The 12,098-nt window shown below is 40.3% G+C and overlaps 2 protein-coding genes across 4 annotated transcripts in view; both read right to left on the bottom strand.

Moving 5' to 3' along the window:
- Positions 1-1,091, bottom strand: part of apba1a (amyloid beta (A4) precursor protein-binding, family A, member 1a) — a 38,691-nt gene extending 37,600 nt beyond the window's left edge. Inside the window, exon 1 of one of the 2 annotated variants that reach the window (XM_079481947.1) lies at positions 1,008-1,091. The gene's annotated coding sequence lies outside the window, so the exon portion shown is untranslated. The remainder of the gene's footprint in view (positions 1-1,007) is intronic. The other variant, XM_079481948.1, reaches the window with a different exon arrangement.
- Positions 1,092-1,749: 658 nt separating this feature from the next.
- Positions 1,750-11,193, bottom strand: ptar1 (protein prenyltransferase alpha subunit repeat containing 1). 2 transcript variants are annotated; one of them, XM_079451281.1, is made up of 7 exons: positions 10,876-11,193; positions 10,070-10,239; positions 9,879-9,945; positions 9,176-9,280; positions 7,933-8,164; positions 5,223-5,500; positions 1,750-4,623 (listed from the first exon to the last, which is right to left on the bottom strand). In XM_079451281.1, the coding sequence occupies exons 1-7, from the start codon at positions 10,959-10,961 to the stop codon at positions 4,284-4,286; spliced, it is 1,278 nt and encodes a 425-aa protein (XP_079307407.1). In that variant the 5' UTR covers positions 10,962-11,193; the 3' UTR covers positions 1,750-4,283. The 2 variants fall into 2 exon arrangements, with proteins under 2 accessions (XP_079307407.1, XP_079307408.1); XM_079451282.1 differs by lacking the exon at positions 10,876-11,193 and adding an exon at positions 10,345-10,450 and having other exon boundaries at positions 1,766-4,623.
- Positions 11,194-12,098: the final 905 nt, after the last annotated feature.

Raw genomic sequence — 12,098 nt, 5'->3', positions numbered from 1 at the left:
ATTTGTCAAGGTGGGGTCGTTGCTATTAAGGTCCCACTCTCTGCATCCCCGACGTCCACACAACAGCGTACTGCGACACACACCACGACATTTTCACACAAATGCACTGAAAACTAAACATACCGGTCGATCGCAAACTTAAAGTGCATACGTTTTCAAAGTTGCTGGTGAAACGACGCGCGGTACGCATCAAAACATCAAAGCGATGCGCGTTTTCGCAGCCCTACCTGCATGGGCGCCAGCATCAGCATCACTCGGAGAGTAAAGGTGCGATACTGCAGATGAACGTAGCATCTAACACGCGCACCTCGCCGTGCCGTCTGTAAACGACGACTATTTATTATCAACAATCTACGAGACTTGTCCTTTCGCCTTCTTTCAAATCGTCTCACCCACCTGCGCAGCATCCATCAGCGAGTCTGCATCCAGGGCATGTATTCGGCTCCGTGATGCCTAGAGCGCAAGCGTATTCAGAGGACGCCATTCAACAGAGCACTGTTTTGCAAGAATTGCTAAGAAAGATATGCAAGGGGTGCGTTTACAATAACACACACACACACACATATATATATATATATAGACCACCGTGAGTCATCGGATGTTGCAATAAAGACTGCACATGGAAATGTGGTTTGGCTCAGTTGCACATCCTCCCTACACACACATTTGGATCATACAACACGAATACACGCGCATATAGAAATAAAGTTAGTAAGTTAAGCGCCTGTCACTGTGCATCGCATTGATTTCGCATTCAGGAACTGTTGCTGAACTTCACTGTTACGCCGTCACGTTACGTCCATCTGTATCTCATCCGGTATCAGGGTGTGATAGTGATACAGCACAAACATCGGCAAAGAAAACGCATCTTCTATTCGCACCCCGAGCCAAGTCTGTCTACAGGACGCGCGACACCGCAACGCGTTTAACGCAACGCTGTTCCTTCTCGTCACGTGACAAGTCGAACCAACGGGGTACTCAATGAAATCTCTTTTTATATATCCCACCTGTATTGAATGCGGTTTCCAACGATCTAACGGTTCACCCGATGTGTGTCCGATCCACCATCTTCAGCTCCTGCCTTTCAGCCCGAGAGCAAACGCGACTCCTCCCATCATATATCCAAACAGCCAGACCACACCAAACCAAACCCTGGAAGATTTGGAAGATAATAAACAGATACTCTCACTAACACAAAGGAAGCAACCACCCTGCTTAAAAATAAAAACAATATGAAAATTCTAATGATTATCATGGGAGTTGTATTGGATTAACTATATGGTCTCTTTGGATATGGCAATGAGGGATGAGAACCAACAGCACAATATTAAACCCTACTGAAACAAGGCCCACAACACAATGCAAAAGGGGACATTGTAATGGTTTTACTGGTAAGCATTGTGATATTAAAACCATGAGATTTTTTATTATATATAGATGCAATCTAGCTAGTGTCATTTTTTGCCAGAGCCCTTTCAGCAAATCAGCTAAAAACACGGACGGAGGTAAAACAAGTACACGGGTGTCAATATGACCACACTCGAGAAAGAGAACAAAAAAAAGGAATTAACATCTTAACTTCAATGGGTTTTTAACTCAAAGTCTTTGTTTGGGTGCTGATAAAGCTGTCGTTCTCACGAGAATCCTTCCCAAATCACCTTTGTAGTCCACTTAAAATGCACAACATTGCTGAGACGTCAACAGAACGAAATGGCCACGAGTGCAGAATGACAAAATAAAAATGAGATGGACCTTTTTCACAGATGCTTTATTTCATGTGGTAGGTAACTGGAAAAAGTGCTACGGTCAATACAGTTTTTATTTGAATACAAATAGATATAAATACATAATAGATAGGATGCTACTGGTTATTGTGGCTGTAGAAAGCTACAGTACCTATTCATTTAATCAGTAAATACATGAAAACAATGTCATTTATATTTGTTCTTTTTAGCTAAAGCTTAATGGACTGTAAAACGATTCAGCATGTAAGTACAAGTTCCTTATTTTTGCTGTACTGTGAAACTTTTGGTTTCAAAAACATGACATTTTACGAGAAAGGAAATTGATTTGAGAGAAACACTGCTTCCTATATTTAATCCACGACACCTATGTTGAAACTGAACATGAAGGAAGCCCTAAAGAGACTAGCCGTAACCTTATACATGTTAAGCAACTATTAATCCAATGATCTGGTAAAACTGTCTGATTTAGATAACAGATTAAATAAGGATTCTTACTACAAGCATTGCTTGCCACTTTCTGCATGTGTGAGTCATGAAAAAACAAATCAAATACAATAGCATGAGCTTGATCCCTATTTAACAGAGCAGTAAAATGTAATAAACATGCAAACAGATGATCAAAGAGGTATATCATGGATACGGGAATAACATTAGCTAATGTTTTTATCTAATATATGCACACATTTAAAAAAGCAAAGAGCAATTTTACAAGGAATTCTTTGCACTAAACATTAATTCCAGTTTTATGAGCCCGTATTATTTTTCGGTCTCTTTTGAATCAGTATAACATTAGGTGGAGGGAAAAAGATGCAAAAACTTTGCAATGATGCCATGTACTAGAGTAATTATTGTTTAAAAGCTGTCAGTTTATTAATATTTTGTCTTTACAGAGGAATGTCGGAGAAAAAGCTGGATTTATATTTTAAAGAATTTTAATAAAGAAAAGAACACCCCATTCTGCAACTGCGCCTCAAAAACCTAAGCATTGCTGAGATATCTACACTGAAACTTTACTCTCTGGATATCAGTCGCACTCGACTTTATATTATTGAAATCGTTTCATAAATCTAGTGCTTGTGCAAAAAAATTAAGAAAAGTAATACACTTATAAAGTGAAATTTAAGATTGAATTCTACAACTCTTATAGATATACTAAGACATGGATATTTATAAGTTCTGCTACACTGTTGAAACGTATCTAACCAAAATAATTGCATATATAAAACAGGAACTTCCTGATTTAAGAGCAAAATATAATCTATGTAACACCTTTTAAATAAATTGTGAATGAATTAATTTGTCAATGCCAGTTGAAGCCTGTAAAACTTGAAAGTTTATTACAAGTTAATAATAATGAGTAACAGTGAGTCAACCATAACTGTCTTAATAGCTTATTAGCAATCATAAATCATGACATAAGTGAAGCTAACAATATTTCACTGTCCATATTTGCATAAATATAAATTCAAAATAGTGTTAAACAAAAAGCAGCATTTGTAAACCCAGTTCCCCAGTGCAGAGAATAAGCACCATTCTGCACCAGATGGCGATGAACATGGCAGCTTGTTGTTTCTTCAGCCACGATTGGGCCAAGCTGAGAATAAGAACAACTCTTGCTTCGGAAATTCCCTTTCATCACGAAAACCCATACATCTGCGAGACCACCTGGATGAACCCTAAACCAAAGTTGTGCTTAAAAGCTGAGATACGCTTAACTTTTATTTATGATCGCCTGCCCTTCGTCACTGTAATGAATGATGAATGTGCTTGAGGAGCATTTATTTACTCCTAAACATCCGCAAATAATCAGCATGAACAGATGAAAGACTGATCTCGTAACAGGTGTCATATTATTTTATCACAATACAAAAAGCCTATTCATCTAAAAATTTTGCATGTTACATTGATGTGCAGTAATTGGTTCGATTTATGTAAAAGTCTCACGAAAAGCTTTAAAATGTCTTATCAAATGGCTCTAAGAATCCTTCGTTCAGTGACTGTTCTCACGTTTCCAATTGTAGCAAATCATCTAGATATTTGAAGTAAAATGTCCATGCTGCAGTATAAAAGTTCAGAGAGGAACGCTACGCACGATTCAGAGCCAGTCTGGCCTCAATTAAACAAAAGAGGGAAACTGGGTCAGAATCACATTGGGCTCTAAGTGCTCTCTTTAGTGCGCACCACAGCGTGCATTTAAGACTCCCAACAGGAATCATAAAACTGCAGACAGCATGATGAGAACACACCGTCATGTATTTGTGGTGGAAGACTTGAAATGATGTAAAACAAAAAACAATACACAAAGAAAACAGCCGTGAGGACGTAAGATAATACACAGACCTGAGATATCCAGTACCTGAACTAAAAGACCGGTCATGGGTTTTCATCACGAGGTGGAATTTACTCCAGCAGAGCGCCTCTAACAAACCAGCCATGGAGTCCAGCCATTTCAGAGACCAGGACGTGGGCGGTTGGAGCCAGAAATAAATTGACCTATCACAGCTCTCCCACCTCATGGTGGGCGGAGTGTTCCTCACGCTACTGACCTATAACAGAGTCCAGCCACTTTCTGTAGGCTACGGCAAAGCGGCTTTGCTCTGGGCTTCGGCAGCCTGTGAGGATTCTGGACACGAATGTGTGCTCGGTGGAAAGTCCAGGGTGGGGAAAGATGGGACCCCGCTTTAGTCGCTTGCTGTCCTGCGTGTAGCTTCCGTGTTTGCCCCCGTCTAGAACGCAGTCAATGTCCATGGCCTGGGAGGCGTTGCCGTTGTCACAGGTCTCCTCGCTGAGGAGAACATCAGTGTGGGTAAGAGGTGGGGAATGCGAGTGCACTCCCAGATCCCTTCTCCACTGATGCCACAAGTAGAAGACATGACGTCTGATGAATTAGAAATGCAGATGTTTGCGTTTTTACGTAGAAAACAGAAAAACACAAAACATTACATTAGCTAATGCACACTGAACTAAAACGAAGATTTGTACAACGAAGATTACATCAATAAATTCATCTCACACTTTTAGGGGGGTCCCCCAAGATTTACTATAACGCCTCATGCTCCCATCTCCTAATGATTAGCATTAAGTACGTTGAACAAACACAGATTTCTCATCTCTTCAAACTAATAACACAACTGTCAATGAAACAGATCTGCTACCATGATGCACTTCATGAGAAAAACACAAGCTAATAACATAAACACCATTCAGGGAACAGCTGCTCCTTACCACATCCACAAGGGACGGGCTGGTGAGGGGGAGTGAAGGAGCTAAAAAGACAACTAAAGAACCGTTCCCTCTGTGCACACTGCAGAATAAGACCATCCATCATTTCATAACACTTAGCCATAAACACATCAGTGCGTCCAGCTGGAGCCAAGGACAGACTTTTGGCAGACAAAGTCACTGCGCTCACACCTGGAAGCGCTGATGTTGACTGATGCAGTTGGAAAGCTTTAAGTGCTCCTTTATTCATCTCACCTGTGGCACCACAGTGCCTCGTGCCCTGGATACGACTCGATGAGGTCTGTGCAGAGCTCCATCTCTTCATGGAAGAGCTGGGGGATGACATCGCTATGGCGACGGTCGTCAGACGTGGCTGCCGTGCACTCTCCGTTGGCCTGCAGGTCCCTTTCTCCAACCTGGCTCAGCTCTCCGGCAAGGGTCTTCAGCAGGTGCTGACGGTAGTGGAAGCCGCTGTGATCGGACACGTGTATGGACACCCAGAGCCTGGTGGAGGACAGTTCATCGTGCAGAATCTGGAGAGATTCAAAAAACATTTCATGTGAATAATGACCAGTTCAAAACATTTGTAAATTTTGCACATGATGGAAGACAATATTAGCATACAGCATTTAAAGGTCCAATGCATGAAATGTAGCAGCATCTAGTGGCGAGGTTGTGAATTGCAACAGACGGCTCACTCCACCCCCTCACTTTCGAAGCACTACGGTATTTGGCACAGAACTAAACTGTTGTCAAGTTTTCGCTTCTTTGTCGAAGGAGATAATGCATTTATGAAACGTGCTCTGAAGAGCAGTTTGTCCGTTTAGGGCTACTGTAGAAACAAAATGTCGAATTACATGTAAGGGGACCCGCGGTGTTTATAGATAGAAATAGCTCATTCTAAGGTAATACAAACAAAGAAATTTGTAATAAAAAATTCCTGGTGTATTGAACAAATGTAAAGATTTACACTAGCAGCTGACAGCAGTTCTTGGTTTACTGTTCATCAACATCCCAGTAAAATAAGCTTCACGCAGAGGTTTTGCACAACAGATTATTTAAAATGACATAATGTAAACCTGCGATTGCTGTAACGGAAGTTAAAATACAAATGTGTGGTGTGCGTTTAAAACTGCAAACACTAGCGCTCAAGGAGCAAGCCCAAAAATATATACGCTACATATTTACAAGGTGCGCCACTGCCCTTACAATAAATTGGAAGAAATGTCAAACTGTTATATGCAATACTAAAAACGAGAACATGCTGCTTTCGTATGCAATGTAAAACAAATTAAATACATTATTGATGTGCCAAATTCGGACATTATCACTTGTGTACAACGGTTATACAACAAAGCCGCTATGTTCTGGTGCTTCCGATGGCCAGCCCACGTCTGTTCGTCAGCATTTTACTCAACATCTCATTGCTTTTATTTTATATTCTAAATTATTGGATCCGATTCCAGTCTTTGTCAGTCAGAAAATAGCACACACACCCAATGACACCAATGCTGAACCCTCAAGTCTGTCGATCTATTTACTGATATAGATGGGTAAGCTTGGAGTTATATTCCCATTTTTTCAAACGCAAGGCATCCAAGATGTTTCACATTTCATTGTGTTTTCAAGGTTATGCGCTTTTTGTTCATGCATGGAATCAAGTTTTAACATTTTGGTAATGAAAATAAGAGTTAAGAGTTAAATGAGTGATTATTATTTGCAAATTATTCCAGAAGTAAGAAATTATTTATCTTTAAATAAATGCACACTTAAAGAACGAGAGCTCTGTTAGGAGTGCTAAAAGCACTGCATCACTATAAAGGAGAATAGTTTGTTTTAACCTGAAGAACAGGAAGTTAGTAAGTAGTGAAGCAAGTGGCATCCCTTCTTTATGGTGAACCATACCTGAAATGTGACCTCTGCATTTAACCCATCCAGAGAGAAGTGAACACACGCACAGCAAGTCGTGAACACACGTGCACCCGGAGCAGTGGGCAGCTATCACTGTAGCGCCCGGGGAGCAAGTAGGGGTGAGGTGCCTTGCTCAAGAGCACCTCAGTCGTTACCTGCCGGCCCTGAGGATCGAACGGGCAACTTTCTGGTCACGAGTCTACCATTAGGCCACGACTGCCCCGTTATGCATATTATACTGCATTTCTGTCAAAAATCCCCCAAGAAATTACACACCGGACCTCTAAAACATAGTTATACAAAAATAGTGTGATTCCTCAGTAATATCTAGTTCTGAAAACAGTCCAAGTGCTATAGTCTAGATCAGCAGGGTCTCATAATTATTCATGAAAAGCCTTCATCTATGAGAAGACACTGCCTCATTAATTATTCAGACACCGTGTGACCTTTTCCCATGACAGGCATTTCAACCGAGTTGATACCAGATACTTTACTGAAACATGGCTCTCATCACTTGCACTGTTTTAAACCACGACAAGTAAATATAAAATGATGCATTTGTGAACTGCAGCGTTTGAACAACGTTAACTTGTTTTGGGAACAGCAATGACATGACAAGACGAATGGAGTAAAAGCAGAATGCACTGGGAACGTGAACAACATTAACAACATTGACAAAAATACTTTAAAGTGACTTGAATTAAAAAGAGAAATATACCACCAAACAAAACCGACAGCCATATTATTGCCCTTTACTGTAAACCCATTACCTAAAACCGCCTATGAATGGCTCAGATTTGGTTTAAGTTTGTTTTGGATCATTAAATCTACAGGCTTATGATTTTATATGAGGGATTTAGGCTCAGATTGAGCCCTGCAACATTTGCTTAATTTCACATCCAATTAAGAAAGGATAAGCGCACATCAAAGGTCTGGCTCTTTGTGACCCCCTAATAAGCTCTCCTGAATAGTAGCACTCATATGCAGCTGTCCGTAGTCTAGCAAAAATGAAAAAAAATGACAGTGAAGCAGTACAGTGAAGGTTGCTCTCTACCTTCAGATTGCCTTTAGCCGTATGCTGCAACACCCAGATGCGATGGGACCAGGCATTGTAGTTGCTGGGGTAACGGCTGGCTGCATCTCCGCAGACCCTCATCTCCTCCTGCAAGGCTCTCTGCAGCCGCTCGCACTGCCTCCTCTCATCGTCTCCCCTGGGTTCAGCTGGTTCCTTCGCTTCCGATCCAGAGGGGGAACACTCCTTCTGCAGCCACTGCAACACCCATCGCCTGCGTCCACACAACACAAGAACAACATTTTACTGCTGCTGACAGTTTAGCATGTATTAAAAAAAACAATACAAAGGAATAAAGTCTTGTACTATCAGATAACAAAAAGATGTCTCTCCCCTAACAGCTCTGTACTAGCCTGACCCCATTTATCCTGTTGTCCCGTTTTCCCTCTTTATCTAAATATCTTATGACCTTCTTTAGTCTCTTTGTTACAAGCACCATTATGGATTTAAATACTGATGTTTCTGAGTTTTCTTTGATGGCGCTGGGGTTGCAGACACATGCAAGTTCTAGTTCTAGCCTTTGTCCTCACAGCGGTGATGAAATTCTGCTTCGGCTTGCATGTTCACAAATTGCAAGTGGACTGCAACTGTGTCATTTCATGGTCACCTTACCACTGCTTCCATTATTTCTGTACGTTTGCAGACCATCACAGCTACTTCAACATAACAGCAGAACACACACTTTATCACACGTTTAATCATTCCATTAATATTTTAAAGCCTACTTTATTATATGTAGTTGTTCCTCTGAAGATCACTATTTTAATATTCTGATTTACATAATCTAACGGTGAACAACGCACTTAAAACTAGAACATTCGCACACGTGAAGACCTTATTGAACTCTATCCCCTCAAAACAGAAACACTTCTACACAATGATCACTATAAAGCTTCTGGCTGTATTGTATCAATGTCAGAAGAAACCGTTCTGGAACATTCCGTCAACCCTTAACCGTGATAAATTCCTCATATTTATTTCACATCTGCAATGACTTCAGATGACCCAAAAGGACTTCATATGCCATTAACTTCAATCAATACACAAAACTGCCAATTTTACATACATTGTAATCATTATGATCACAACATGTATTCATTCTTCCATTGCGGCTATTCTGTGTTGAAATGTAGAAACATGCAATTTCTGAAAAGAAGCTTTGAAACTATATAAAGTGTGAAAAGTGCTATATAAATAAATGTGAAAATGAAATGTCTCCTAGCACCTGTGGATCCATGTTTCTGGGCTTTTCGGGTGCTTTGTTAGGGCTAGTTTGCCCAGGTAGAGGTCCTTCTCAGGATTTAACACGCCACACTGCAGGAGCTCTTTCCTACACAACAAAATGTTCATCAACATCAAGACAAATTTACTCCAGTGGACAGATGGTGTGTGTAGAAATCATCATAACAATGCATATAGCACCACCTCCTGGACAAATGTTTCCCTCCACAAAACACTATCATAGTGCTATTAAACTTAAGAGTTTTGTGCAATTTTGTATCATTCTTATAAATAGTATTCGTACAATAACAAATTATTCTACCAAATCATTATGTTGGAACAAAAATAGTCAATTATTACAAGATTTGAACTTGGGTTATCAGTGTGAATTTTTTTCTTCTAAGCGCTAAATGTTCCCAAGGAGCAGGCAACGAATGTTTCATCTCTTTTTGGAATGATCAAAAAACAACAGTCCATGTTTAATGTGGCACCTCTTTTCTGATGTCCTGTTCTTAAATTAAACGTTCTAAAAATGGCATCGATGACACATTCAGAGCAATAATGACACTGATGCCACAAAACATCAAAGATGTGACATTAGTTGTGCATAAAAAACTAAAGTTAGAAATAATGTGAAGTGTTAGTCAGCTACAATGCAATGGCAATGTTTTCTCAGGTAATGCAGGTAAAACAAAAATAATCTGTACCTGACATTCCAAGCAGTGGTAAAGTCTGGATTTAAGAGAAGCAACGTGCAGGTTATATCTACCAGTGCTGGAGGAGAGAGAAAAAGAGAGAGAGAGAAATAGTTTGCCACCGTTCTATGAGCAGTCATCTTTCAATACAGACCAACAATGTGAGCTTCCTGAAAGAGATAACCCAATAAATATTGCTCTACCTTCCCGGTCTAACCATTGCTTCCGCTGCCGGTAGAGCAGGAGTTTATTATGCACATAGGGCAATAGAAACTTGACACACCAGCTCTCCACTCCCAGCTTATTCTCCACCAGGACGATGGGGCTTCTGTTGTATCTGGCCTCCGGGCAGGGTACCAGTCCGATCTCATCACTGTCAAAACATTACAAAAGTACAGAAAGTTAGGAAAAGTCATAAAGTACCGTTGAGTCGGCCACATTTAAAAATCATAACATCTCCTTATATACGTGCTGGTACCTTTTTGACCACGCAGTCATAAGAGAATGGACAGATGGCATCTTTGGGACAGGGCACTGACCTTCACAGTCAGCAAAACCATGCATTGCAACAGTAGGTCACCGACCTTTAAAAAATCCTCTTTAAGCATTTTCATTTGTGAAGTAAACCACCCATTGTAGAGATTTATATTAAGATAGATATATAAATGAATTACTTCAACGAATGTGCGCGATCGGTAAATAATACTACTGTCCGGCGATTTACATCAGTTTACAGTAACTCAACGCTAATAACCGTAACGTATACTTTCCCACTCCGGTAAACTCAAGAGCAACTTTAACAGTTAAAGAGCCACATCCGACATAATAGAGATGCTGCTAAGGTTTAGGACTGCGGGTCCAGCTTAAATAAAGTTTAGCCAGTTAGCCAGTCAGTCGCCGCCGGCGCGAGTTAAACGGGATTTATTATCCAGACCTTTGAATGCAAATACGCCGAAAGGCGCGACTAGACAGCGTTGTGACAGAAAGTGACTAGAGGTCGCATACGTACATGTTGGGGTTCCTTTTGAATGCGTTATTGATGTCTTTCATAACTCTCTGGACCAACACATCCACCTCCTCTTCCGACTCGGCCATTTTCAGAGCGCGAGTGACGTCAGCCCGGGTGACTCAACCATATCCGGGATCTTCACGGGCGCCCGTTGCCCGGTAACCGCATATATGGTTTGACGCATTGTTGCGATGTTAAATATGATTTGTTTTCTTTCTCTTTGTGTTTAAATCGCATATGAAACGGAAGTTGTTGTGACGATGTATATATCCGCGAAACAGCTCCTCTAATAAGGACAATGTGGGCGGGGCTTGTTTCGTCATGCGGGAAATGATTGGAGCATTGAAAGTGGGAAGTCTGCGGGCCATTGGACAGTCGGTTTAGTCGGGACGAGACAAACGTCACGCTGTCTTAAGGAATTAAACATATATCAAAATAATTCAATGTATTTTGTTCGTGAGAAGTGAGGGGAAATGTTGATGAATGTCACAGAAAACAAGAATAAGGAGAATCGCTTGTGTTTTGTGTGTCTATGGCCTGAAACACAGATGTGAATTCTTTCTCATCACATTGGAAGTGCATCTTGTTCATGGGATGGAGATTTCTGGGGCAGAATTATATATTTCTTATGCTGTTGAACACAAAATAAATTATTTTTGGAAGAATTTAGGAAAACACATTTAGGTCACATTTGATTCTCAGACATGCGAGTTTCTAACAGAACTCTTAGTTCAACAGGAAAATAAAAGTTTATAGGTTTGCAACAACTTGAAGGTGAGTAATTCATGACAGAAGTTTCATTTTTGGTTGAACTATCTATTTGAAAGGAGACCATTTGAGCTGCTTTCGACGCTTCGTTTTTTACTTTTTTAAATGAATCATAAATAATAATTTCTTTATAAACAGTAAACAATAATATATTTGTTGCAGTAAGACAGAATTGTAAAAATAATGCAGTCTCATTTACATTCTTTTCAGCAGAATCAGCACCACAAGGAAATCTTCAGTGGTCAGTATCCCCAATATCCTGCAGTTGAAATGATCCCAACATACTTGTGTCATTGAAAGGTGGACATATGTGATGTTGGATCCTGTTTGTTTTTACATTAACTACCAGTAGAGGGAGGCCTGAATATTTTTGTTCTGGGTCTGGTGTGTTGAGATGGTAATCTGGAAAACAAGTCTTAAAGCCATAAAATGTTATAAGAATTATTAATATAACA

This window comes from Barbatula barbatula (assembly GCF_947034865.1).
Source record: "Barbatula barbatula genome assembly, chromosome: 2".
Taxonomy (NCBI): Eukaryota; Metazoa; Chordata; class Actinopteri; order Cypriniformes; family Nemacheilidae; genus Barbatula; species Barbatula barbatula.
This window is presented reverse-complemented; position numbering and strand designations above follow the sequence as displayed.